General features: G+C 45.2%; 3 protein-coding genes across 10 annotated transcripts; all 3 read left to right on the top strand.

Moving 5' to 3' along the window:
- The first annotated feature begins 1,210 nt into the window (after positions 1–1,210).
- On the top strand, positions 1,211–3,084 carry LOC124074920 (pyroglutamylated RFamide peptide). Its single transcript, XM_046418269.1, has one exon. It carries the CDS (start codon positions 1,256–1,258, stop codon positions 1,820–1,822), a length of 567 nt encoding a protein of 188 aa, XP_046274225.1. The 5' UTR covers positions 1,211–1,255; the 3' UTR covers positions 1,823–3,084.
- A 991-nt stretch (positions 3,085–4,075) lies between these two features.
- On the top strand, positions 4,076–11,586 carry LOC124074918 (class I histocompatibility antigen, F10 alpha chain-like). 6 transcript variants are annotated; one of them, XM_046418260.1, is made up of 14 exons: positions 4,076–4,245; positions 5,301–5,573; positions 5,666–5,956; positions 6,357–6,641; positions 6,899–7,006; positions 7,558–7,581; positions 7,917–7,949; positions 8,394–8,447; positions 8,687–8,719; positions 8,973–9,023; positions 9,245–9,286; positions 9,546–9,596; positions 9,893–9,925; positions 10,980–11,586. In XM_046418260.1, exons 1-14 carry the CDS (start codon positions 4,191–4,193, stop codon positions 11,054–11,056), a joined length of 1,410 nt encoding a protein of 469 aa, XP_046274216.1. In that variant the 5' UTR covers positions 4,076–4,190; the 3' UTR covers positions 11,057–11,586. The 6 variants fall into 6 exon arrangements, with proteins under 6 accessions (XP_046274216.1, XP_046274219.1, XP_046274217.1 ...); XM_046418263.1 differs by lacking the exons at positions 8,973–9,023; positions 9,245–9,286; XM_046418261.1 differs by lacking the exons at positions 8,394–8,447; positions 8,687–8,719.
- Positions 11,587–11,716: 130 nt separating this feature from the next.
- LOC124074915 (ATPase family AAA domain-containing protein 2-like) lies at positions 11,717–24,995 on the top strand. 3 transcript variants are annotated; one of them, XM_046418256.1, is made up of 28 exons: positions 11,717–12,399; positions 13,169–13,257; positions 13,371–13,399; positions 13,747–13,840; positions 13,940–14,009; positions 15,385–15,463; positions 15,557–15,682; positions 15,928–15,994; positions 16,232–16,312; positions 16,833–16,941; positions 17,083–17,198; positions 17,381–17,555; positions 17,838–17,926; positions 18,006–18,165; positions 18,409–18,499; positions 18,691–19,005; positions 19,097–19,214; positions 19,361–19,547; positions 19,888–20,073; positions 20,291–20,426; positions 20,536–20,726; positions 21,111–21,270; positions 21,639–21,761; positions 21,833–21,913; positions 22,390–22,821; positions 23,580–23,713; positions 24,476–24,718; positions 24,918–24,995. In XM_046418256.1, the coding sequence occupies exons 1-28, from the start codon at positions 12,262–12,264 to the stop codon at positions 24,948–24,950; spliced, it is 3,852 nt and encodes a 1,283-aa protein (XP_046274212.1). In that variant the 5' UTR covers positions 11,717–12,261; the 3' UTR covers positions 24,951–24,995. The 3 variants fall into 3 exon arrangements, with proteins under 3 accessions (XP_046274212.1, XP_046274213.1, XP_046274214.1); XM_046418257.1 differs by having other exon boundaries at positions 11,845–12,399; positions 24,476–24,604; XM_046418258.1 differs by lacking the exon at positions 22,390–22,821 and having other exon boundaries at positions 11,859–12,399.
- The last annotated feature ends 766 nt before the right edge of the window (positions 24,996–25,761 follow it).

Below are 25,761 nucleotides of genomic sequence, written 5' to 3' on the forward strand. Positions count from 1 at the left end.
CCCAGAATTATTAGTTACAGAGAGAAATCACACAGTAAGTTTACGCTGAAACTACAGTTTATGTGCGTCAGGAATCACGTTCGTCTCCTGGAACCGAACAGTTGATCGTGTTTGATTGTCTATCTGCTCTTTTCTTGACTCATCTCACCTCGGTTTAGCTGATGATAATATTTATTGACAGAAATGATGAACCAAAATGATGACCAACATGAGTTGCAATAAAGCGGAACTCCTCTAACCTTTATGTGTCCTGAACAAATTAAAGCATTTTAAAACGGTCTGAGGATAGAAGTCGTTATGACCAGATGAGGCCTTCAGATCCTTTGTCACGTAATTGGACGCAGATTGTGTTAGAGACCAGCATCGTTTGGTTTGAGCTCTGAGTGACTGAGTGGTTGGTCAGCTCCTCGACACCAGACAGCCTGGATGACATTCTTTCAGGTGCGTCTGTGCCTTCCCAGCAAGACGACCTTCATGACGACCACGACGACAAAACAAACCCACAAACTGCTCGTCTTCGTCTCGCTGTGTCCTCTCTCTCTTTCTCTCCCGGAGACTTTCTGTCCTCACAAACATCTTAATGAATTGGCTGCTTCTTCTTTGTGAGCTGCCATCCCAATCAAGCGGCGATAATTATGGCAACACTCTGGGCCTCGTCGCCGAGATGAGTCGAGGTTTCTCAGCTGAAAGAATGAAGGTTATGACAGTTGACGGTGACTTCGCGTGCGTCACAGTGACGAGGGACCAATGGGTGGCAGCAGCCTGTGACCTGCTGGCAGCGAGGGGAGGACGGAGGGCAGGCAGATTTTAAAAAGGTCAGAGACGACGGCCGTTAGAGAAGATACTTTGAGCCAGACCACGACGCAAGGTGAGACCCTACTAAACCGAATGCTCCTCTGTTTTTCCAGCTTCTTCTTCTTTTTGTTGTTATGTGCAAAACGTTTTGTCAGCACATTTGTGTCCAGATCACCCAAGATGCTCCTCAGTGATGTGATTTTCCAGGTGTCGTCTCACATCATCCACCTGAGAAACTGCAGTGATTCTGATTTGTTTGAACATGACTTGTGCAGTTAGCATATTTGATTTGACCGTATTTGTCTCTTGTTGAGCTAACCTCGGACAGTCTGCATGACCTGCCTCTTCCTTAACTCCTATTTCTGTCTTATGATTTCAGTGATTTAAGTATTTTTCAGCTGGTTAACTTCTGTGTGTCACTTTTGTTCACCCTTTGATAAATACTTCTGCCTGATTCTAGATGGGACTTGATATCCATTTCGGCGCCTCACAGCTCACCCTCCTCTCCCTCGCCCTCCTCTGCCCCGCCCCACGGACCGTCACATCGTACCCCCACTCTCCCACCACCCTCCTGCCCACGGTGGACATACCTGAGCTGGAGTCCGCGCTATTGCAGGCTTCTTTGGATGACCTGAGTGACGATTGGCTCGTCCAGCCCGACATGTGGGTCGAGTGGCCTCAGGACCCCCGCCTGGCCCTGCTGGAGCCCCGGGGGGAGGGGGAGGAGGAGGAGGCTGGCCCCACGGAAGAGGAGGTGCTGCAGAGAGTCCAGAGAGGAGACCTGCTGGCACAGCCGCTGTCACCCTTCCCTGGAGCTCAGTCTCTTCAGGGCATCCACTATCAGCAGGGAGGAGAGGGGGAGGATGGAGGAAAGAGGAATGAAGCTCTGACCTCCATCGCTGGAGGACTCCAAGCTGTCAGCCGGGAGAAAGGAGGATTCGGTTTCCGCTTTGGGAGGAAAAGATGGACTGACAGGGGATGGATGAACGAAGGGAGAGGGAGCACAGAGGAGAATGAGATGGAATGATGAAGAAAGGGTTTCAGCAGGAAGGAAAGAAGAGTTTGATGGGAGATGAACCAGTAAACAGTAAACTTCTTTCCTCATGAGGGTGGTGATGCACTCAGCAATTTTCTAGGCAGCAAGCATCCAGCAACAGGCGATACACACAAACGCAGAGTATCTCAGTGATTGATGGCAACCGAATGTTGCTTGCAAAGTTGCCCAGTGGATCACAACAGTGAAAAGTGAAGCAGTGCGACGTTCAGGGCAGGTCGTACTTCAGTTTGAGGAAATGAATTCTGTGGATTTTAACGTGACGAAATCATCAGGTCCGTAAATTTGATAACAAAAGTGTCCAAAAGACCAGCACAAAATTTAAATGCATCAGTGGTATGTGGAGTCCATACTGCACTGTGTGGCACTTTGCAATCCAACAGGCAGTCAGACAGATGAAATGAACGAAAACACCAACACGTCTGCTGTCTCTGCTTCAAATCGTGATAATTACAGTTGATAAAGTCCTAAAGCTGCAGGTATTCAGAAACAGCAACACTGATTTACCCTCCGTTATTTCCAAGCAACTGTAATCTTTGTTTTCGCCGCCACGAAAGGTCCCGCGTCTCAATTCATCTGATTGGACAACGAGAAACAAACGACGTCGGGTGCTTTTCAGCTCCCAGTTGAAGTTTTTCAGCGCACGAAATGCTGAAAAAATCTTTGGGCCTTGAATGTTCCAGATGTCAAAGCTTCTCTGCAAAAGTGAATGTTGAAGTATCTCTGGCAAACCCAAAGTCCAACAGTGTAATAATACATGTACATATATATACTGTAAGTAGGTATTTGTAAGTGTGTTGATTTGTTGGATTGAATATAAGCAAATGAATAAAGAGTTGGGAGGTGTAAACTGGAACACAAAACTCTCAACACAGAATTCTGGGCTGATGGTTTGTTTCTTTCAACAGCCTGCTGAGGTGTCGTCAGACACAACACTCATACTGATACCACACTGTACAAATACTCTGTTACTACTACAAGTCAAATAATGTAAAGGTTGTACATGTAATTGGGATGTACTTTTTTCAAAGTAAAAGTACTGAGTGGGACTTGAGCAGTTATGCCTCCTGTAACTTTTGTCTGATCTCGTTTTGAACAGTTTCATACAGGACTGCAGCACATTATTCTGTTCATTCTGGATTCTTCTGCTGATTATTGTCCCTGTTAATATGCTGATAGTTTTATAAGAGTTTGTAAAAATACAGAAAACACAGAGAAATGCGGTCCTAATTATGCAGAGCCCACAGTGACTCATTGTCACAATACATTCAACAATACATTGTCAACATTGTCAGCAATACATTCAAATGATCAAAATCATTCAAAGGAGCAGCAAATCTTCACATGAAACCATTAAAATTTTACAGAATAAATTTCTTTAATGACTCATCAAAACATTTGCCAGTTATCTCTGAGCTCTGGGTACTTCTACCCTCAGTATTTAATTTTCCTTGACTACACTTGCATACTTTTAATTAGGCAACATTTTCACAGGACTTCTATTTGTAACAGAATATTTTCACAGTGTGGTTTTAGTATTTTCACTTAAGGGTCTGAGGACTTGGTAACTACATTTAACTACAAATAACTACATTTCTGTTTATCTTCGTCCATCACAGCCGATCCTCCCCTTTGCTGTCTGACCAAAACATATTTGACCATAATCTGCCTAGCAACCTGTTCTGGATTATTTGATTGGATGATTCGCGTACCCTGTTACAAAACATGACACCGGACCACGCCTACAATTCTTTCTCGCTGATCAGCCTGGATATTTTTATATCCGGGTACAGCGCAAAGGCCGTACCGATTACGTCAGGTCGTGGTGCATTCACTGGTACTTGTCACTTGTAAATTTATCGAGTGAACAAATGCAGCAACGGTCATCCGTTTGACGGCCACGAAGAGCTGAGGCGTCAGAGGTTGAGGGTTCATCGACTGATTTTAGGAGCTGAAATTCCTGCACCCCTATAAGGCAGTAGTGTGTCCCATTGATGTGCCTGGATGTTTTATTTATATAGACTTGAATATCGTGCTCCTAATACTGCACAAAGTACACGGAGTAAAGCAGAAACAGTGAAAATTATATGTGTATCTTGAGTCAGTGCTAGTCACGTGAATGAAATGATGCCATGGAGCAACCAGTCTTTGAAAAGCGGAGCGTGAATGGACTACGACACACGGATCTGTTGTAAATTACGAGCAGCACATGAATGCATCTGTACGACAGCGTCAGGAAGCAGAGAGTTGTTTTCCCCGAGGGACCAGCGTAGAGTGCGGTCCAACAGTTCGGTAAAATTCAGGTTTTAGAGACAAGAAGAGAGTCCAGTTCGACGGGAAAATGTACTTCTTCGCCCTTTTTGTCCTTTTTTGGACAGGATCGATGGTAAACAGCGGTAAGTTGTTGTTTTTGACGCGTTAATGTGAGTTAATGTAAAAGTGAAAGTAAACTCGTGACGTCTTTGAAATTCGGATTTCTGTAATTTCTCACGATTGAGTTTGAACGATTATTTTTTTGGTAATCTTAGAGCTATGATATTATGTAGGCCCTGAACGGCTAACATTACATCAAAACAAATAAACAGGCCGTTAGCAGACCGTGTGTAGCCCGTCGGTTTGTGTGTCTGGGACTTAGCATGTCGGCGGCGACAGGAACCCGTGAAGCCCACTGCTGAGCTGCGTGTGTTCTCCTGATATGTGTGTAGAAAACTCATTAAAGCTTTTAAAAAATATAAGGGCTGGAATTTGAACGTATCATCGATTAGCCTAACCGTTTTAGCCTACATGGTTTTTAAACTATGAAAAAATAGTGAAAAATCCTTATTTTCAAAAGGCTCTTCTTTAGTTTTATTTAGTTGGCAGTTCATGCCCTAAAAGATGTCTGTGCAGCAGCAGGAGACCCCCACAGTTGGTTCAATAACCGCATATTTTAAATTTAATCTCTACGTACCTTGCATACTTTAACCAGCTTTGGCTTTTCTCGCGGGCAGATGTTGTGTTTGTGAGAGCTTAAACATGGTGGCGGAAGTGGGACTCGAACATATTCACTTCTGATTCCAGCAGTCTATAGGACTCACTTCGCCCCTGCTCTTCATCCACTTTTTTAGTTACTGGAGTTGGTCTGTGCAGACACACTGTTGGTTTCCACACATCATTCTCAGTGCATTTGTCCAGTATAGTTTACACTCTGAATAAACAAGTCAAACTAGAAATGGCCAGAAAATGTCCACCCTGCTGTCAGAGCTATGAGATAAGATAATCTTTTATTCATACCACAATGGAGCAAGCAGGGAGAAAGCAAGACTAAACACAGAGCGATCAATACATACATAAACAACAAACAAGCAGTGAATGTAAGAAGACCCACAGCTGGTCGGTGTGTGTGATAACATGTCAAATCCAGCTGTGCTTATCTGATTGTCTAATAAACATCTGTCTGTGTGACTCTCAGAGAAGCATTCCCTCACTTACATCTACACGGCCCTCTCCAAACCCGTCACATATCCGGGCATCCATCAGTTCACAGCCATGGGCCTGCTGGACGATGAGATTATCGACTACTTTGACAGTGTGAAACAGAAGAAAGAGCCCAAACAGAAGTGGATGGAAAAGAACATGGAGAAAGGCTACTGGGAGAAAGGCACACTGTCCCGCCAGAGCAAGCAGCAGTGGTTCACGGTCAACATCAACATTCTGAAGGAGAGACTGAGACAAAACGACTCGGGTAAGAGCCATGAAACATGACCAGCTCATCTTGTCTGTACTCATCCATTTCCTCGATGTTTGTCTTGTATTCACACTTACTTCTGGTTTCAGACCTCCATATTCTTCAGTGGAGGCACGGCTGTGAGGGCGACTGGCACGACAACGGCCAGATGAAGTTTGTGCGCGGCATGGACATGTACAGCTACGACGGAGATGACTTCCTGTCCTTCGACAACAGTCACGCAGTTTGGGTAGCCCCAGTGAACGAAGCAAAAGAGACCAAGAGAAAGTGGGATGACGTCGACGTCCTGAAACAATACACCAAAGGCTACCTGGAGAACGAGTGCATAAAATGGTTGAAGGATTTCGTGAACTACAGCCGAGAGGAGCTGAAAACAGGGCGTACGTATGACTGAAAGCCATTTCTGTGTTTTCCATCCAGTATTACTGGAGATGATAAAAACAGCTACTGTGCAGGTCGTTAAAGTATGAAACGAACTGGTCCTTATTAGATTTGTCAGGGAGCACTTTCAGGGAACATTCAGTCAATAAAAAAAAAACTAACTGAATTCTGTGGCTCAGCTGATCGGAAGAAAACGAGTTGTCAACTATTTTGATTATTGGTTAATGGTTTCAGTCAAATATTTTCTGGTTCCAGCTTCTTAAATGTCAGGATTTGTCTGCTTGTGTTAGGCATTTCTGACAGTAAGTGAAGAGTCTTTGGACAAAGAAAAGCAGCTTGCAGACATCACTTTGGCTGCTTTGGTTAAATATTAAATCACTGGATGGTTTCTCTTTCCAGCTGCACCAGACGTGTACCCGTTCATACAGAAAAGCAAAGTGGAGGGAAACATGGTTTTGACGTGCCTGGCCACAGGTTTCCACTCCAAAAACATCGTCCTGCGTATCAAATCGGATGACCGCGTTCTGACTGAAAAGGATGGAGTGCAGAGCTCAGGCGTTCGACCAAACGAAGACAACACGTTCCAGAGAAGAGACCACGTGGAGATTGTGGAGAAGGAGCTGGCCAAGTACACCTGTGAAGTGGTTCACCCTCCGTCTGGGTTCCGTGTGCAGAGGATTTGGGGTAAGAGACCTCATTTGTCAAGCTCCTCACCACAGTCAAATACACGAGACACACCTGAACTGTGTATCATCTGAGACTGTAAAAAAGGCCAGGTATCTCCAACAGCTGATCAGCTGACAAATACACTGTTGATGATGTTGATGAAGTTGTTGGTGCCTCACTGAAGGTTTACAGGTACTCTGCGGTAAATTGCAATAGAAAGGTTGTTGGAAGTGACCTGAACATGAAGCTAATGTGAGATTTTTTCTGTGATGTAGAACCTCCACGTGTTTTCCCTGTGGTTGCCGTCGCTGCAGGAGTAGGGATTCTGCTCATGGTCGGAGTCGTGGGTCTGGTGCTGGTCCTGCTCAGAAGAAGATTGGCTGGTAGGTGCAGTATTTTAACGATGTCTTCTCTCAACAAGGAGCTACCTGTGCAGCGGAATTTGTGTTTCTGTGAAAGAAAATAGATGGAACATTTAATCAAACTCTCCCAGCTCAGCAAAGTGAGTTGTCCACGTTAAACTGTTGTGTTTCTAACACAACACAGACACAGACTCATTAATATGTAATGAGCACAGTACTCAGTGTGTTGACTTTACAGCAGTCAGAAGTGCTTGATAGTCTGTCAGCCGTAAGTCAGAAACATGTGAGGTGTCTTCACTGGTTATCAGGTGCAAAGGTCTGTTATTGTTTTATGATGAACTTCATGGGGCGTTCAAGATCATATCAGTTAGCAGTCCTGTCCTGTGTGATTCACCCAGAGTTCACTGAATGCAAAGGTGACAAAGAATCTGATGAGGCTGCTTTCTGTTTTTATGGCTCTAAACTGGTTATCATCCTCCCGTCAAAACCCTAAAGAATGATCTTCTTAGTTGGGCTTGATGATGATGATGATTATTATTAATTGCATCTGTTATTGTCATCCTCTTTTGCAGGTTGTAAATTCACAAAAGGCCCAGGTAACTATTTCTTTTAAATCTTCATTTTCAATGCTGTATTTAAACCATAAAGCTGATGTTGTTCCAGCTTCAGATCCCATAGAAGACGTGTTAGTCTCTCTTTCAGCACTTTGTGACTTCCCCTCCCTCCGTTACTGAGAGTCACATGATGCAGAACAAAGTGAAACTCGCCTGTCCGGTTTGTGTGCAGCGTCAGGGTTAGAGACAGCGAGAGTAATGGTGACCTCACTGGTGTAGGCTTTGAGCTGTGTTCAGTCAATTTCACTGGTCTGGTCCAAAAGTATCCAAAGAATAAAATTAATTTACTTTGTGTGTTTTTACTTTACTGTTTACAGGACAAAACATTAACGTTGTGGTCATTCCCGCAAGTAAGTACCTTTATTTCTCAGTTAGAGAAGTTAGGAAATTTATTTTTGTGTTTTTGTAGGTATGATGTTCATATTGTAGCAGCAGCCTGGTTCAGAAGGAGAGTTTCAAGAGTTCACACAGCAGGAAGATAAACAGGACGCATTAACAAAAACACTGATGCATCTTGCAGTACACGTCCATCCTCCTGTCTGAAAGTCATTTCAGACTGTATAGTCTCATTATGGAGCTACGTAAAGTTTATTCATTTCTTCTTGTAGTTTTTGATTTCTCAGTCAAACATGCTGTTCATGGGTCCTGACAAGTTATAAGATAATTCAAATTCAGAACATAAAACACAGGTTTTAAGGCTTTAATTATGTGTGTGTGTGTGTGTATGTAGAAAATTTTAAGGCTTTAATTGTGTGTGTGTGTGTGTGTGTGTGTGTGTGTGTGTGTGTGTGTAGATGGTAACCACAATGGTGGCGTGGGTGAAGGGGTCGAGGACCCACTCCTGAATGGTAAGTGTTTTCCTCTCCAGATGTGTCATGAAGACTTGATGTTGTCAGCTGTTGTGAGTGGGATTTGGTTATGATTTGATTTTTATGTTTTCTGGTGACATTAAGAAAAGCTCTGTTAAGGTCTGTAAGCTGTGTGTGCTGACATGCACATGGACGAGTCCAACAATACATGAAGGAGTAAGAAAAGAATTTATTGTGTGTGTGTGTGTGTGTTTTAACTTTGTTCACTGATGTTAAAGGTGCACCACCTGCTAGTGATGCCAGTTCTCAGAGTAAGTACTTTTATTTCTCTGCTACAGATTCTGTTAAAATTCATTCAGTTTAAAGAGTCTAAAGATAAGCAAAGTTCACATTAACAAATAGTCTCATTATGGAGCTACGTAAAGTTTAGTCATTTCTTCTTGTAGTTTTTGATTTCTCAGTCAAACGTGCTGTTCATGGGTCCAAGTTATAAGATAATTCAAATTCAGAACATAAAACACAGGTTTTAAGGCTTTAATTATGTGTGTGTGTGTGTGTATGTAGGCAGTAACTCCAGTGGTGGCGTGGCCAGCATCAGTGACCCACTCCTGAATGGTAAGTGTTTTCCTCTCCAGATGTGTCATGAAGACTTGATGTTGTCAGCTGTTGTGAGTGGGATTTGGTTATGATTTGATTTTTATGTTTTCTGGTGACAATAAGAACAAATCTGTAAGGTCTGTAAGCTGTGTGTGCTGACATGTACATGGACGAGTCCAACAATACATGAAGGAATAAGAAAAGAATTTATTGTGTGTGTGTTTTAACTTTGTTCACAGGTGTTAAAGGTGCACCACCTGCTAGTGATGCCAGTTCTCAGAGTAAGTACTTTTATTTCTCTGCTACAGATTCTGTTAAAATTCATTCAGTTTAAAGAGTCTAAAGATAAGCAAAGTTCACATTAACAAATAGTCTCATTATGCAGCTACGTAAAGTTTAGTCATTTCTTCTTGTAGTTTTTGATTTCTCAGTCAAACGTGCTGTTCATGGGTCCTGACAAGTTATAAGATAATTCAAATTCAGAACATAAAACACAGGTTTTAAGGCTTTAATTATGTGTGTGTGTGTGTGTGTATGTAGGCAGTAACTCCAGTGGTGGCGTGCCCAGCATCAGTGTCCCACTCCTGAATGGTAAGTGTTTTCCTCTCCAGATGTGTCATGAAGACTTGATGTTGTCAGCTGTTGTGAGTGGGATTTGGTTATGATTTGATTTTTATGTTTTCTGGTGACAATAAGAACAAATCTGTAAGGTCTGTAAGCTGTGTGTGCTGACATGTACATGGACGAGTCCAACAATACATGAAGGAATAAGAAAAGAATTTATTTTGTTCACCATCTCCAGCAGTATGACAGTTCATCTTATCTTTAGTGTCAGGTTTCTGCACACATGCTGCATAATATCTAACTGTAATTTCTTTTCTTCTCAGGGTCAGAGGGGTCTCTGGACTCTGGCGTCTCCAGTAAGTGACTTTGTTGACTTGTTGAAAGCTGCACTGCTGACACCTCGGCAGCCCTGAGTTAGGGTCTGGCCGTCTGTGATGGACAGGGCACATTTAGCTAACGCTAAGCAGAGAGCACTGGGACATGCAGCACAAATCAGTCTGTACTGCCTCCATTCTGGTTACTCTGTGATTCATTCATGGGTCCGTTCACCTTTGATGTGTTGGGCTCAACACCCAACCAGATCAAGTAAAAATCTGTCCTGAGAACAAACTGTATGTTCTCATTCCTGAGCTGAACTGCTGTCTCTGCTGTGTTTAGGACTCAGGAGCAGGTGGGAAAAGTCTTATCTGGCGGGGGGAAAATGTTCTGGTGTCATTTTCAAAGTGTGTGTCGTCATAATATCTTTTTGGCCACAAGAGGCCACCATCATGTCATTATGGAAAATCTTAAGGTTGTCATTTCAGAATCAGAATCAGAATTTTTTAATACTTTATTTATCCTCGAAGGGAAATTCTTTTTCGTACAGACATTGCACTTGCAGTATTCCCAACCAAGAAAGAAAAGTGAAAGGTATAAAAATAGGATAAACAACAAGATAAGTATAAATCTAAAAATACAGGCTTGTACATGTGTAAAAAAACAATATATATACATTGTATATATAAAGTGAGTGAGTGTGTCGGTCACAGTGCTGAGTTTAACAGTTTGATGGCGACGGGCAGGAATGATTTCCTGTGTCGCTCTGTGGTGCATCATGGGAGTCAGAGTCTGTGGCTGAACGAGCTCCTGTAGCTGATCAGCACATTGTGGAGAGGGTGAGAGGGAAAGTCCAGTATCGTTCTTATAGTAGTCCTTATTTTAGCATCAGTGTGCTACTCTGTGGACTGGAGGATCTGAAGGCCGGCTGTGCTCATATAAATTGTGACTGAGGAAATTTTAAAAATGTTGAAAATTAAATACTATTCGACAGGCTCATTATCGTTGACATTATCGTGCCAGAGAAAATACACGAAAAGCTTTAGTTTTATGTATCTACTGTATGTGTAATTACACTTCTGTTCTTCCCTGCAGGCAAGCCAGACTCCACGTCCGAGTCTGGGAGCGAAAGGAAAACGTCAGTGGCCGAACATCAAGCTGAAAACGTCTGAACTTTGCTGCAGGAGACTCGTGAGCCTCATCAGCTACCAACTGAAAGGATGTGAAATATGTAAAAATTAGCCAGCTGGTTCTCATCAGAATTACAGAAAAAAACATGCGAGTCAGAACATATAGACTTTGTTTTTGCAAATAGAAATACACTTGTGTAAATAATTTTTCATGCATCTTAAAGAAACTTATGGGTTGAAAGCATTACTACTCTGAAATGTGGTGGATTTATCTTTATGGGTTGCTTGGGGTAACAGAGATGCACTTTTGAAGTGAACGATTATAATGACTGTTGAGGTTTTTCTTCCTTTTCTTCCTTTTATCTTTTGAAATCACAATGAAATATTTGTGCCAAACATGTATCACATTTCTCTGTCTGAAGAATGTTTTTTATATTGCTTCTTTTGAAAAGATAAAGACAAACAGTGAAACTGTTTCCACCAGGCTGTCGCTCTGCAGGCTTTTGAAGCTTTTAAATCTTCCACTTTGTGTGTGCACCCTTGTTAAAATAAATTAAAATCCCCCTCCCCAAGTATTCTCCTTTCGTTCTTGAATTTCTGTGTTTAGTCAGCCGTGATGTAGCAGGCGGTTAGCAGAAGTCTGAATTGTGGCAGCGTCACTGTGAAGCCTGATGATACTAGTGTGTTAGGCTTCTGCAAATGAGTGCAGCATCAGAGCAGTTACACTACAGTAAGTTCTGTGCGTGTATTCAGCGTCAGCGCTGCGCCACATTGTGACGATGAGGTTAATTACGAGGCAATGGGACGTTCAGGTAACTTTCTGTGCTCCCAGACCTTTTATTTTCTGTATGTTACATACTCACAAATACAAAGTTGTATATTTTAGAAGTGAAGAATATGCATGTTTGCTGCATTGTTGTGTATTTGTGTTGTTTTCATGTACATATAAAAGGCGTTCATCTGGTTGTCTACGCACGTTCGTTACGGCATGACGTCACCGGGCGGCGGCAGAACGCGACGTTTTTGAACTCTCACAGCGGTGCGACGGCGGGCTGTCTGTTCATCCAGCGCTTCCGCTCGGGTGTGTTTGTGTTTCAACTCTACCACAACAGACGGAGCAGCAGGTCGGTCGTCTGAGCAGAACCACCGACAGACACTGAAACAGGTTTATCTCCGCAGTCTGGTGTGTGTTATTAACTCACCGGTAAGCTAGCGGTTAGCGGTTAGCCGGTCTGCGCGGCGTTACCATGGTGATGCGCAGGGGCAGAGGCAGAGGGGACGCGGATCAGAGCGCCGCGCGGCAGCAGCACAGGCCGGCCGGGAGCTCCGAGTCCCCGCCGCAGGCTCCAGCAGGGACCCGGCCGGAGGAACCCGGGCTGTCCAGTGTGAGTCAGTCTGTGTTTGTGCAATACGTTCTTCATGTTCTTCAGATTTCATGTGCAATACATTTGGATTTTTTTAAAATAAAATGTCTATATAACCTTATTTATGATATGCTGTACTGCTGTGTTATACTGCTTATTGTGCTGTACTATTTAACCACATTTCACGTCATTTTCTACAGCGCCCCTCACACTGTATCCTGCTGTACTGTATTACATTTCTGTATTATTACACACACATGCTGAGTATCTGTAGTTCTGGGCTATGCAGTCACTCTTGCCTGACTTGATTTTGACTTTAATAGCTCTGTTATAGTTTTTATTTTTATTTTATATTCTTTTTATTTTATTTTTCTCTTATTATCTGTGCGTATCTGTCTTCTCAACACCTGACCGGTCAACACCCCTCTGATCAATATGTGATTATTTTATCTTGTCTCAGCATGCATTTGAAAGTAAACTACATGTTTGCAGTGTTGTCATACTGCGGGACTAACACTGATTTTCTTTATTGATTGATCGGTCTATTATTCTCACAGTTGATCGGTTAGTATCATGCCACAAAATACTTGACGCAGTTGCAGTAAGATGTCTTCAAGTTGCTTGCTTTGCCCAACCAACAGTCCAAAAGTCCAAGACTCCGTTTACCGTCAGAGATCATGGGGAAGAGCAGCAAATGTTTGCTCATCTTTTAACCGAGCACTTGTTGCCGCTCGACCACTGACCACGTGAGCGCTTACTTCTGACACGTCTGACATGTCATTTTGTTCAGAGATTTAACTCCGAAGATGATGAACGTAATCACGTCGATTCAGAAACACGCCAGGATGAAGACGAGAAGCCAGCGACGGTCATCATCAGGTGGGACCACAATGACCAGTCTGACCGCCACTTTCACTGCTGTATGGATTAGTTATTTGACAAGTCTGTCTTGTATTCTCTCTCTCATACCGAACCTTGTTTTGTGTTTATAGGAAATCTCCAAGGCTTCACAACACTGCAGGTCAGAACAGCCACGTTGTCAGTAAACATTATGGCCTGGAACATCAGGGAGATAATCCTGAGGGAGGAGATGTGTGTGTCCTGGGATGGTCAGACCAAAAACTGATCTGCATCACTTTTGTTCAACTCCAAAACAAAACTAACTGAATGATGAAATGAATCTGTCACTTGGAGGTTCAGGCCAGAATGTTTGGTCATTGTAATTTGTCAGGTTTTCCTCTCTCATGACGGTGCAGAAGCTTTAGCAGCCTGTTAGGGGCACAGTTCTTACTGGCACCAGGAAATGACTGAATGAAACATAAACTTGCATTTTGGCGTGACGCATTGGGTGGCTTTGTGTGTGCCCAGGAGGTAGGAGGATCGGGCTGAGGAGAAGCAGCAGGCCGAGCAAACCGACCAGCAGGTATCAGGCCTCCAACATGTTCGACGGCATCAGGTGCAAGTAAGACAACAGCTCTGAGCATCAGCAGTAAAAAACAAAAAGTGACCCGATGCTTTAAATAAGTAAATGGATTGATATGTGACGCTGTTTTCTCTGCAGTACAGCCAGGTCAGTTTTGAAGAAGGTGGACAACATGAAGAAGAGGAGGCGGCTCAGTAACAGCAAAGGAGTGAGTAATAAGAAATTTCATCCAGACAGTGAACGCCTCATGTATCCTCAGAGTCCAAAGAAGTGACTGAGCTTGTACGCAGCAGTGTGGGTTTTACCCTGCCAGTGTTTTTCTGTTTGTGGCTACACTGACACACTCTGTATGGATGTATGTGGTCAAAAATGTGTCTCCACTTCCTGCTGTGTACAAAAACCCAAACATCCCAGATAAATGGTCTTGTTCTGGTGATGTCATTTGGAGCCAGGGTCTGTGCAGTAGTGACTGGATGGTGGAGCTGCGGTATCGAGTTCGCACCCGCATACCCGCCTGAGCCAATCAGGAGCAGCACTCAGGTGTCAGCTGCTCAGAGTTTAAACAGACTGCTCCAAAGCCGATTCACTAATCAAACAATGTTGACTGTGCTTCTAAAAACCAGAACTGAGCCGAACTGTTTTCTGTCCAGACTTCGACTTGGCGTTTGGAAACATAGTCCATAGTCCACAGCACATTCACACACTCGGCCTGTCTCAGTGGGCGCTGCCTCTCTTATCAGGCCGACCCGAGGGTGGTGCACCCAGCTGCGCCCTGCCTCCCTCCCTCTGCTCGCTGTTTGTGAGGAGTGGGCGACATCTCTATCAGCAGCCACCATATTGGAAGGCCTCTTAGAGTCTTCCTTTGTTTTTGTTATGCAGGTCTTCTGCCCTCAGATGGATTTTGCCTGCTGAGGGCCTTTTTTAATGTATAATTATCACAGTGAGAAGATGTGTAAGACAAAGGTGAATTCCAACACAGCTTTGCATCATGTTGGTAGCTATAAGGCTCTCGGATTTATGGAGCATGGACTATTGGACAACAAAGATGTTTGGTTGTAGATGTGGACAGAAACGGGATGGATTTCCCCAAGACTTCAGCGAAACAAAAAGCCTTTTATTATCATGGCTACACAATTAAAAACAAGAAAAAAATGCACATGAACTGCTCAGGGCCGGTCTTTGTCCTGTGGACTCATGACTTCATGCTTTTTTTTAAAATCAGCTCTTCTCCAGTCGTTTAATATCAAACGTTAAAGCTGCCAAACAGAGCCAGATTTTAATAAATGAACAATCAAAACCGGCAAGTCAGTCTCCAAATATGCTGAATCCTGTGCTTCCCAGAGTGCAACATGACTAGTTCTTTTATTAGACCCTAATCTCTGCAAACAGAAGTATTTTTTACACTGCGTTACATTCATTGAGCTGCTGCTTACATCCAAGACATGTGACATGAAAGCCTGACCGTGGACCCACTCTGCAGCCAGTGTGTCTTCATCTCTGGCGTTTTTGCTCTCACCTGCCTTTATGGGTGATTGTTTCACTGTGGGGATCCTCATAGTGTTTTTATGTTTGATGAAATGCAGAAAATCTTCTCTAAAGCCCAGAGGAGCAGGACTCCAGTGCCGCCACAGCGAGAGCTGAGCGACAGCGAGGACGACAACGGTTTGTATGAGCATCCAGGAGCGCATGAGTCATTTAAGACGCCACGTGTGGCCTTCTGAAACACCTCCCTTTCTTTTTCCTGTGATAAAACAGGTGGAACCAGCGATGAGCACGTCAGACAGGAAGTGGCTCCAGACGACGACAGCAACTGCAGCGCTAATCAGAACTTTGACGCCAAGCTGAGCCGAGCCTCGTCGCTGTACCAGGGACCCAGCAGCGGTCAGCACTGAACTAACACAGCAGCAGTAACAGTAGTCTTCCACAGCGCTTCACAGGAAGTGACGCCCTGCTCGTACTCCTCTTTATCAACAGTCAATGTAACACAAAAGTCAAGAAATCATTTTTATATTTAATTCTGATTCTTTCAGCACAAACTTTGTTGAGCGTAGTGGTTCTGATGTGTTACATCCACACACCTCAAAACCTTCTGTTCTCATGTTGTCGTTTTCTCCTGTGGTGCTTAGACTTGCTGAGAGGAACCTTCAGGATCAGCGCCTCCGGACCGAACACGACCCGCAGAGGTGCATTCAGGTCAGGCTGTTGTTTGTAAGCTATGCTCTGATGTGAATCGCTGTGACTGCTACGTAACCAGTCCAGGACTGAGGAAACTGAAAAGATGATGTGGTCACATGTGACCTCTTTGCTCCTGCTTTAGTTTATTTGTTGCTTTGAGCTTAGGAAACCCAGTCAATAAGAGAAAAGTTGTGACTTAGCGTTTGAATTCCACCAAAACTCACCTGACGAGTTTCTTTTCATTTCATCCTCCAGACCCTTTAAGAGTGCGTGGTTGAATCAGTCTGATGAAGACTCTGATGATGAAGTGCAAAATACTGAAAATGTCTCTGAAAGGTTAGTGGTGATGATGATGATGATGATGATGAAGCTCTTTTCATTGAGGAACGACAACACAAACTACACAACCTCACCAAGAAGCAGACCATTACGATTCGTCAATGCTAACTGCGCGATCGCAAAGGAAAAGCGCCTCCTGTATTTAACGTCATTTTGCATTTTTCGTTAAAGTTAGCTAATCAGTTAATCGATTAAAAGGTGTTGGGCTATCAAAAGTAAAATTAAAAGTTCTTAACCTTGTGAAAAACATGAAACGTCTTTCTTACATCCTGGGTGTTGTGTACAGTCTTTTGTAGCTTGTGACAGCTGTCTTTGTTTTTGTTCATGTTCTCATCCAACTCTCAACAAGAAGCCAACAACAACAAGCCAACCTTTCCTTTACACTCACAGGAGTTAATGCTGCTTATGTAAAATCAGGTCTTCCTTTGTCAAATGCATACATTCATCAACATTCATGAGCTGCTGTGAGTCATCGTTTGCCGACCAGAAACTGGTGTGTTTGTGTTCTTCCTGCCAGCTGCCGTCCTCTCAGCCTGTGCACAGATAACCTTCCTGGGACTCGCAGAGACAAGATGAATGCAGGAGCAGGTCTAGCAGACATTGACCCCATGGCCATCGACCAATCAGTGAGTTTAGACGTGTTGTGTATTCAAATGATGAACCTGCCAACCTTCAGCAGCTAAAGAGAAATCGTCTTATGGCACCATCCTGTCCCATTGCCTCACACACTCTCACCTCTTCCCTCTTTCCTTTCCCTCCCTGCTCAGGTGGGCTTTGATAGCATTGGAGGTCTGTCGGGTCACATCTCAGCTCTGAAGGAGATGGTCGTCTTCCCGCTTCTCTACCCTGAGGTTTTTGACAACTTCAAGATCCAGCCTCCCAGGTGACACAAACACGATTCACGTTTGCAGAGATTAAACATGTGTCTCTTCAGGACAGAGAAAACATAAAGTGTGTGGGACAGACGCTTTGACTGATATAAAGATGGCCGATGTATCTCCTCGTCCTCACACTGTTCAGAAATTAATCCAAAATATATATCCTGGTCTCTGTCTGTCTCTCCAGAGGTTGTCTGTTTTATGGACCTCCTGGGACGGGGAAAACGCTGGTCGCCCGAGCACTCGCCAACGAGTGCAGCAATGGCAGCAGGAAGGTGGCCTTCTTCATGAGAAAGGGAGCTGACTGCCTCAGCAAGTGGGTGGGCGAGTCAGAGCGCCAGCTGCGGCTGCTGTTTGAGCAGGTAACAGCATGCAATCACACACACCTGAAGTCCCCATGCTGCCCCCTGCTGGCTGGCTGCAGACCACAGCTCCGTCCTCTGTGCTGTATGTTCACAGTCACTATGTGTTGGTGTGACGTGAATCTGCCTTCCTGCCTTCAACTCCAACACATGATCTCCAAGACTGATGGAGAACTTTCTCCCTGTCATGTTTGTTCTAATGTATGTTGTGTGCTTTAAATGCAGTTTATTTTCCTCATCTGAGTTTTTGTATGTGCGCGTGTTGGTGTGTGTCGTCCTCAGGCGTATCAGATGCGTCCCTCCATCATCTTCTTCGATGAGATCGATGGCCTCGCTCCGGTCCGATCCAGCAGACAGGACCAGATACACAGGTTGGGACAAGCTAACACGGCAAACAAAGCAAACATGCAGGTACTTTTTGGTAAAACTTTCCTCGTGTCCGCCCTGCAGCTCCATTGTGTCGACACTCCTGGCTTTGATGGACGGGTTGGACAGTCGAGGTGAGGTGGTGGTGATTGGAGCGACTAACCGCCTGGACTCCCTCGACCCGGCCCTGCGACGGCCCGGACGCTTTGACCGGGAGTTTCTGTTTGGACTTCCTGACAGAGAGGTTGTTGATTTGATGCTCACATTAATTACTTTTGACTTCAAAATTATGATGGCAAACTTCCACTCCGAGTTTCTTGGGCTATGATAGATTTATTTATTCATTCATTCTGAGCAGTTGACACAGACATGTTTTCTTAATGTTGTTTGCATATTGTTGTGGGAGTCTGCATGTCGTTTCCCACAGGTGTTGCTCTCGTGTTCACCTGTCGACTGAGCTGACTGCTTACTTCGGTTTGTGTTTCAGTCTCGTAAAGAGATTCTGAAAATCCACACCAGGCAGTGGAAGCCTCCTCCATCTGAAGACTTCGTGGATGAACTGGCTGAGAAATGTGTTGGTAAGAAAGACTTTTAACCAGCGTCCAAGACTGTAAATGTACACTCACGCACACACACACACACACACACACACACACACACACACACACACACACACACACACACACACCGTTCTTCAAACAAAGAGGCTAATCTCTGATTTCATGAAATTGGTTGATTCACTTCCGGAATGTCCCTTCTTGTCCCTCAGGTTACTGCGGCGCTGACCTCCGGGCGGTGTGCACCGAAGCAGCGCTGTGTGCTCTGCGTCGCCGCTACCCGCAGATCTACGCCACCTCCCAGAAGCTCCTGCTGGACGTCTCCTCCATCGCTGTCAGCAGCTGCGATTTTGTGGCTGCCATGAGAAAAATGTCGCCGGCCTCCCACCGCCTCACTGCTTCACCTGCCAAACCTCTGTCAAGTGTGGTTCAGCCACTGCTGGGCGGCGCCCTGCGTGACATCCTGGAGGCTCTGCAGAGGCTTTTCCCTCACGCCGAGCAGGGGATGAAGAGGAAGAGGGAGCCAGGTGAGTCCAAGCTGAAGGATAGCTGCTGGAGACGCTCCTACTGCAGTCCTGAGGAAAAATCTGGTTTAATCTGTTGATTTCCACATGTCAGATTTGACCTCTGGTATCCTTGACGACGGACTCATGAGTGGAGGCGATGAGGTCTCCTGCTCATTCAGCATCTCCGCACCCTCCACCTCCAAGTGCCGAAACTTCCTGCACTTTGCCAGGTGAGTCTGATGAGCATAGTATCAAGGCAACCTCAGGGTTAACTGGTAGAAGCACATTATCTCTCTTCCATATTGTTAGACCGCTTTGCTTTTTTCTTATTCTCTTCCTTTATAACCTGTCTCACTGTTCACTGTCTGTCCTTCAGGAGTGCAGTCAAACAGCCGACCTCCCACCGTCCCAGGATGCTCCTGGCAGGTCGTCCTGGGGCTGGTCAGACCTCTCACCTGGCTCCCGCGGTTCTGCATGCTTTGGAGCGTTTTGCCGTCCACAGCCTGGACTCCTCTGTGCTGTTTGGAGTCAGCAGCACCTCCCCAGAGGAAGCCTGCACCCAGGTGAGCAGCTGCAACCAGACGGGCTAGTTGTTGGTCCTGGAAAGTGGAGGATTTAGATTTGGATAGAAAATTTAATGAAACTCTGTTTAAAATAGTCTCACCCAGTGAGTTTGGAGTCCGATGTGGTGTTGTTACATGTTCACATACAGGTTCTTTACTGACATCTGGTGGTGAAGACAGGCAACTGCAGAAGTTCTGTCAAACAGAATGCTTTAATCTTTGAATCACAGAAAACCAGCAGCAAAAAAAACATGACGAAGCTACTTTAGAGGAAGGAACAACACGAAGAATGAAAACAGAGTCATCAACTGTTTTTAAACATCGTTGTGTGGCCCCTCAGGTGTTCTGCGAGGCCAAGCGGACGTCTCCCAGCGTCCTCTACATCCCCCACATCCAGCAGTGGTGGGAGACTGCAGGATCCTCCCTGAGGGCCTCCTTCTTCAGCCTGCTGGACAGTATCCCCTCCTTCTCACCCATCCTCCTCCTCGCCACCTGCAGCATCCCCCATCAACATCTGGACCCAGAGGTCAGCATCTGGACTGGTCTGCAGCTCAGACACAATACAGAATGTGTTTGAAAGCTCTTTTCTCTCATGTTTATTGCATTAGCTGGTGGTTTTTTATCTTTTTTTTCTTTGTCCGCATGAAGTCAAACCTTTCTGCTTTTTCTTTCCCTTTTGAGATCAAAAAAACAACAAATTTCGAGGAAAAGAACATTGAAAAAAATTGTTTTTCCATGCTCAGATTCAGGCTCTGTTTCGTGAGGATTATGGAGAAGTTTACACCATCAGCGTTCCAACCCGGCAGCAAAGAACTGACTTCTTCCATGACCTCATTCTGCGGCAGGCGGCCGAGGCTCCGCCCTCCAGGAATAAAAGCTGTATGTGACTCCAGCTTGTTCCGATGTTTGTTGAGCATGAACCCTCAGCGACTGTGATCAAAGAGATGAATTAGGATGTGTCTGACCTCCTTCTCCTCCTTCTTCTCAGTGTCCATGGAGATTCTTCCCTTGGCTCCTCTGCCTCCCCCCCACCAGCAGTCGGAACAGGAGCGCCTCCGTCTGGAGGAGCAGGAGGAGGACGTGCTGCGAGAGCTCCGCCTCTTCCTGCGTAACGTCACTGAACGTCTGACTCTGGACCGCCGCTTCAAGGCCTTCACCAAACCGGTCGACATCGAGGAGGTGAGTCGACTTCGTTCACGTGATGACCCTCTCAGAGTTTGAGCAGAAAAGTCTGTAAATCTGTGATTCCACTGTTCTGTCAATCAAACTCAGGACTGTGCCTTCGATTTCAGCTTCAGGTCAAAACGTTCTCAGAGGAAAAGAAGTTTAAACATCCCCTAAAATCCCCAAAATAATTTAGTCTCACAAACCCAACCGAAATATTATGAGTTCAGTCGATGCTTTGAGAGTTTAGCGTTGACTCACTTCTGCATCTGGAAACAGCAGCTCTGAACCACAGCGTTAGGATGAGGCTAATTTACTGTGATGCGATCAGGACACGAGTATTAGACGAAGCTGCTGTTCTACAGGAAACTGTTAAACCGTATCGTACATCTCGTCCAGGTCCCCGACTACCTGACGGTGATCAAGAGGCCCATGGACCTTTCCACGCTGCTGACCAACATCGACGAGCACAAGTACATCACCATCAGAGAGTTCATGTCGGACGCAGACCTCATTTGGCAGAACGCCCTCGAGTACAACCCGGACAGCGACCCCATGGGTGAGGCAGCACTGACAGTGTGTCCAGAAGAGCAAGTCGACACTACAAGAATGTAGGACGGGTTTTAGCCTCTATTACAAGATGACCTGCATTATTTAGACTGGCCGCATGTTACCTGTCTGTTTGTCCTCCCGCTGGAGGTTTGTCTTACTTCTTATCTTCTATTTCCTCCCCGCCTCCATGCAGCAGACTAAGCCGCTGATTACACGTTAAAGCTCAGATGCTGCATCGATTTCTGTTGTCTTGTGGATTTCAAACAAATCTTTGGATCAGCAGACAGTCTGACATTTTCATATACCTTCATAAACCTTAGGGGAACATATACGATCATGTTTAAAAGTTAAAAGTGATTTATGTGTGTGTGTTAGACCGTCACATTCGTCACCGTGCGTGCGCCCTGAAGGACACGGTGCGCGCCATCGTCAGAGACGAGCTGGACGAAGACTTTGAGAGAGTGTGTGAGGAGATCAAAGAGTCACGCCTCAAGAGAGGTGAGCCTTCATTCATTCAAACATCAACGTTTAAATGGTTTGAAAACTATAAACTTTGATTGTGCTTCCAGCCTCTTCCTGTGGGAATGACTCAGAGGAGGCCGACGGCGTCTGCAGCTCCATGTTCACCAGAAACAGTCCCGCAAGTCGACGTAAGTCCACTGGATGAAAGGATGAAACATGATCGTTTTCTCAGAGGGAATGAAATAATGAGACTTCAAAAACACTGGGACGAGTTAACGCAACCTGAACAAGTAGAAGCAACAATAACCTCTTTGTCAAACATGTCATTTGGGAACAAATTTTGGGGAACAACAGTTGTGTATAGAAACAGACTCTTAGTGTTTGTCTGCTGTGCCGCAGCAAAATGTTCATTTCAAAATGTTCTTCCAACACGAGTGAAAGTGAGGGTGAGCTAACGCTGCATCTGGACAGTCTGAATTTAACCATGACCGCATCGGCGTGAAAGAGCAGACGAGGAGGCAGCTTCAGCAGCGCTGACCGTAACGACAGGGAGAGTTCAGACAAAAAGGAGGAAGTAAAAGACTGCCAGCCTCTGGCCTTCACTTTCTGCTCCTTCTGCTGACCTTTATCTTCTCCCCTCCCCTCATCTCGCTTCTCTTTGCAGCTCAAAAGAAGAAACGTTGCAAGCAGCCGAGAAAATCCAAGTGGAGCACCGGCGTCATTAAGAAAACCAAGAAAAAGAAGACACTGTCCCTTGCCTCGTCTTCCTCTTCCTCCATGTCCAGCAGGGGCAACTCTGACTCAGGTCCAGAGGAAAATGGAGCCGTGGAAATCAGAGTGGTGAACGGCTCCGCTGATCCTGGATCATCTACAGTGTCAGAGAGCAGCGATGGGGAGCAGAGCCACCTGACAGCCACCACCAACGGCTGTCTTCATAACTTAAACGCCGTTGCAGATATGCAAAATGGAGTCTTGGTGAATGGACATCCAGAGCCAGCTGACACGGGGAGGCCAAACCTGAGAGGTCAAACCCAGATCTCAAAGACTCCCCTGAGCCTGAGGGTGACGGTGAACGGGGTTTGTGTGAGCCCAGCAGGTCTGTATCTGACGCCTTGTGTGGCCGTGCTTTGTGCTACTAACTGGCTGAGCTACGCCGCTGCTGCTCCAGAATACTGCAGATGAAAAGAGTGCGAAACAGGCAGCTGAAGCGAAACTGCTGCTGCTGCTGGACAAGCTTCAACAGGCCAAAGCTTCAGGCTCCGCAGAGCGCCGGGCACCGAGCCAAGAGGCCACAAAGCCCACGACGCTCCGATAGCTTACTTCAGTTCCTTCGTGAGGTTCAGTCTACATGTGATGACATCACAGCCAACAATGACATCAAATTAATGACCTCTGAGACTGATTCAGCCAGTAAACGACAGAACCTGAAGTACATTCACTCACTGTGTACTACACAGTGTGAAACTCGAGCCCCACATCCTCAAAACCCATCCATCATGTCCCGTTTTAAAACTCAAAACACTTTACCTGATGTCACACTGAACTGTCAGCTGGTCTCCATCTTCAGCCTGACTTCACCTCCAACTTCTGTTGGGCAAAGGGGGTTGATTTTCCAAACCAGTCACTAGAACCTGATCCACCTGATTATCATTTTAAGTCAACACTGATGCGCAGCCATGCCGACATACTATTGTCTTTACAAAAGGTAGAAGAAATGACAGTGCCTGTAAAGTTGATAATAAGACGGTTGCATTACAGCACAGCCACCCCCCAAGTCTTGATCGCCCCCTCAGTGTCTGATGGCACAAATGTGACTTTTAAACCTGAGAGAATAACCCTTGTCTGCATCCTCAGAGAAGAGCAACAGGACTGAGACGAGAGCCAACAAGGCGGCCTCGCAGCAGATCCAGATGTTCAGCAGAGGCAGCTCTGTGGAGATCGTGGATGAGGAATCACCGCCGCTGCTGGTGGATCACAGCAAGCTGAGGGTGAGTTCGCCAGGCCAGGCTTGTACCTTCTATACATGCTGTGTTCCCAGTACAGTACAGTACTAGTGACAGTAGTACTAAGATGGGGCGCAGGGATCATTTTGTCCCCGCAGGAGCAGTTGGCTCAGCATTTGTCCTGTCAGAAGAAGAAGAAGAAACATGTTGCAACATTTTTTCAACCCCAGTTATCTGAAGCTATTGTTTTTGCTCTGAAAATACAAGATAACATCCTAATGATCTTAATAATGTTAGTTAGGTAATAAACCTGCCCACTAAACTCTGGCTTACATCTCGGGGGCAGAGCACCAAATCGTTTTCATAAAGCTCCTGCAGAGTTCACCACAGGCTTGTGTTTGTGTCCCAAACTGCAGTAACCCGTCACAACCAGCAGGAGAATCGTTTAAGAATAAGAGTCAGCTTTACTTTCAGTATATTTATTTTTACATACACAGACTGAATTTGTCCTCTGCATTCAGCCCATCCTTATTGGACACACATGCAACACCCAGCAAACTACATGCAGTGAAACACACACAGGAGCAGTGGGCTGCCGCCGTCAGGCGCCCGGGGAACAAGCTTACATCGAGTCGAGACTTTGCTCAGAGAAAAGATTGTTTCTATGTCAAAGTGAGGTTTGATAAACCACTAACTGACCGGAAGTCTGTTTTATGAACGTGACCTCAGGTGGTGGTAGCAATGCTTTAAGCGCTATTTGGAGCTGTGATGATTGTTGGCAGCAGAGTATTTGTTTGTGTTTATCAGGATCTCCTCAGCAAAGCTGTGGCTGAAACTGTGGGCGCCGAGGTGGAGCCGCTGGAGAAACTTTACGCTCTGCTGGCTCAGTGCATCTACAAACACAGGAACAACTACAGCAAGAAGGAGCTCCTTCAGGTACGAGCAGATGCTTCACGCCGTTTGACGTCACCTTGTCTGATTTCAGGTGTCCACGTTAGGTTGTGGGCTGCTCGGCGACTTTGCAGACGTCGCGCACCACAACACAAGCTGGTGAGGAGAATGAAGAGTCTGACTCTGAGCAGCTCGCTGGCTGACTCGTGTTTTTGTATAAAGTATATCAAGTATAGTTGTGTTTTCACTGATAGCCTTTGTTGTCGACGGCTGACGAATGTTTCTGTGTGTACTCAGCAGCAGCTGCACGCCTCCATGTTTACGACCAGTTTTTCATTTTTCTTTTATTTTCTTCCAGGAAATGAAGAAAGAAATTGACAGCTTCTCCTGAACTCCCACACCGGGCCTAGTTTAATAAAACCTCAGTGCACGCAAACAGGAAGTCGTTTTGTCTCCTTTACATTTTGATATGTTTAAGAGACATATCAACATCAACACCTCTGTGTTTATTCTCAGCTGTTATTTATTTTTTAGAAAAGAGTAATAATCCCTACAACCACGCTGGACTTCGGTTTATCATGACTTGAACAAATAAAAATGCTGCTGAGACTTAATTTGTTACATTGTGTGTTTTCTGTTCAGAACTTTGTGATCTGCAAACAGCAACACTGAAACCTGCCTGAACCCGCGCTGCAGGCAGCTTCGTTGTTTCCTGTGCAGCCCGCAGTACAAAACATTTTCCTGTCCTCTTCTGGTGTTTGCGCCTAACGCTGAATTCTCTCTACGTTTACATTATGTTTAGTTAGCATGTTTAGCAGGAGTCATTCTGCTCTGGAAGAGTCATCGCGATACCTCAGAGGTATACGTAACTTGCCACAGAGTATATTTACTCATTCGTGTGATTCCACAACTGCATCAGTACACAGTAAATTGGCCTACTTCAGTAAGATAGTACAGAGTTGGAACACGCTGCTGTCGTCTGTCTATGACGCAAAATAATCAAACAAAGTCTGTCACGCTGACCTCAGCACAGCGACGGCCGTTTCCGCTTTACAGAAATACCTTCAAAATAAATCATGTTTGCACATTGAAAAGGTGCAGAAATCTAAACTTGTTTTGTGTAATTGAGCAACACAGATAGTAAAGTGTCATATTTAAAATGTATGATACCATTAGACAAAATGCTATATTCAAACAAACAA

Source organism: Scatophagus argus, chromosome 17 (assembly GCF_020382885.2).
Source record: "Scatophagus argus isolate fScaArg1 chromosome 17, fScaArg1.pri, whole genome shotgun sequence".
NCBI lineage: Eukaryota > Metazoa > Chordata > Actinopteri > Scatophagidae > Scatophagus > Scatophagus argus.

What these genes read in the sequence shown, in the direction of transcription:
- LOC124074920 (XM_046418269.1), top strand. Translation starts at nt 1,256, where the DNA reads ATGGGACTTGATATCCATTTCGGCGCCTCACAGCTCACCCTCCTCTCC.
- LOC124074918 (XM_046418260.1), top strand. Translation starts at nt 4,191, where the DNA reads ATGTACTTCTTCGCCCTTTTTGTCCTTTTTTGGACAGGATCGATGGTA. An exon ending in ACTGAGACAAAACGACTCGG is followed by an intron (nt 5,574 to 5,665) that starts GTAAGAGCCATG and finishes TTCTGGTTTCAG; the next exon opens with ACCTCCATATTCTTCAGTGG. An exon ending in CGTTGTGGTCATTCCCGCAA is followed by an intron (nt 7,950 to 8,393) that starts GTAAGTACCTTT and finishes GTGTGTGTGTAG; the next exon opens with ATGGTAACCACAATGGTGGC.
- LOC124074915 (XM_046418256.1), top strand. Translation starts at nt 12,262, where the DNA reads ATGGTGATGCGCAGGGGCAGAGGCAGAGGGGACGCGGATCAGAGCGCC. An exon ending in ACCCGCAGAGGTGCATTCAG is followed by an intron (nt 15,995 to 16,231) that starts GTCAGGCTGTTG and finishes TTCATCCTCCAG; the next exon opens with ACCCTTTAAGAGTGCGTGGT. An exon ending in ATCAACATCTGGACCCAGAG is followed by an intron (nt 20,074 to 20,290) that starts GTCAGCATCTGG and finishes TTCCATGCTCAG; the next exon opens with ATTCAGGCTCTGTTTCGTGA.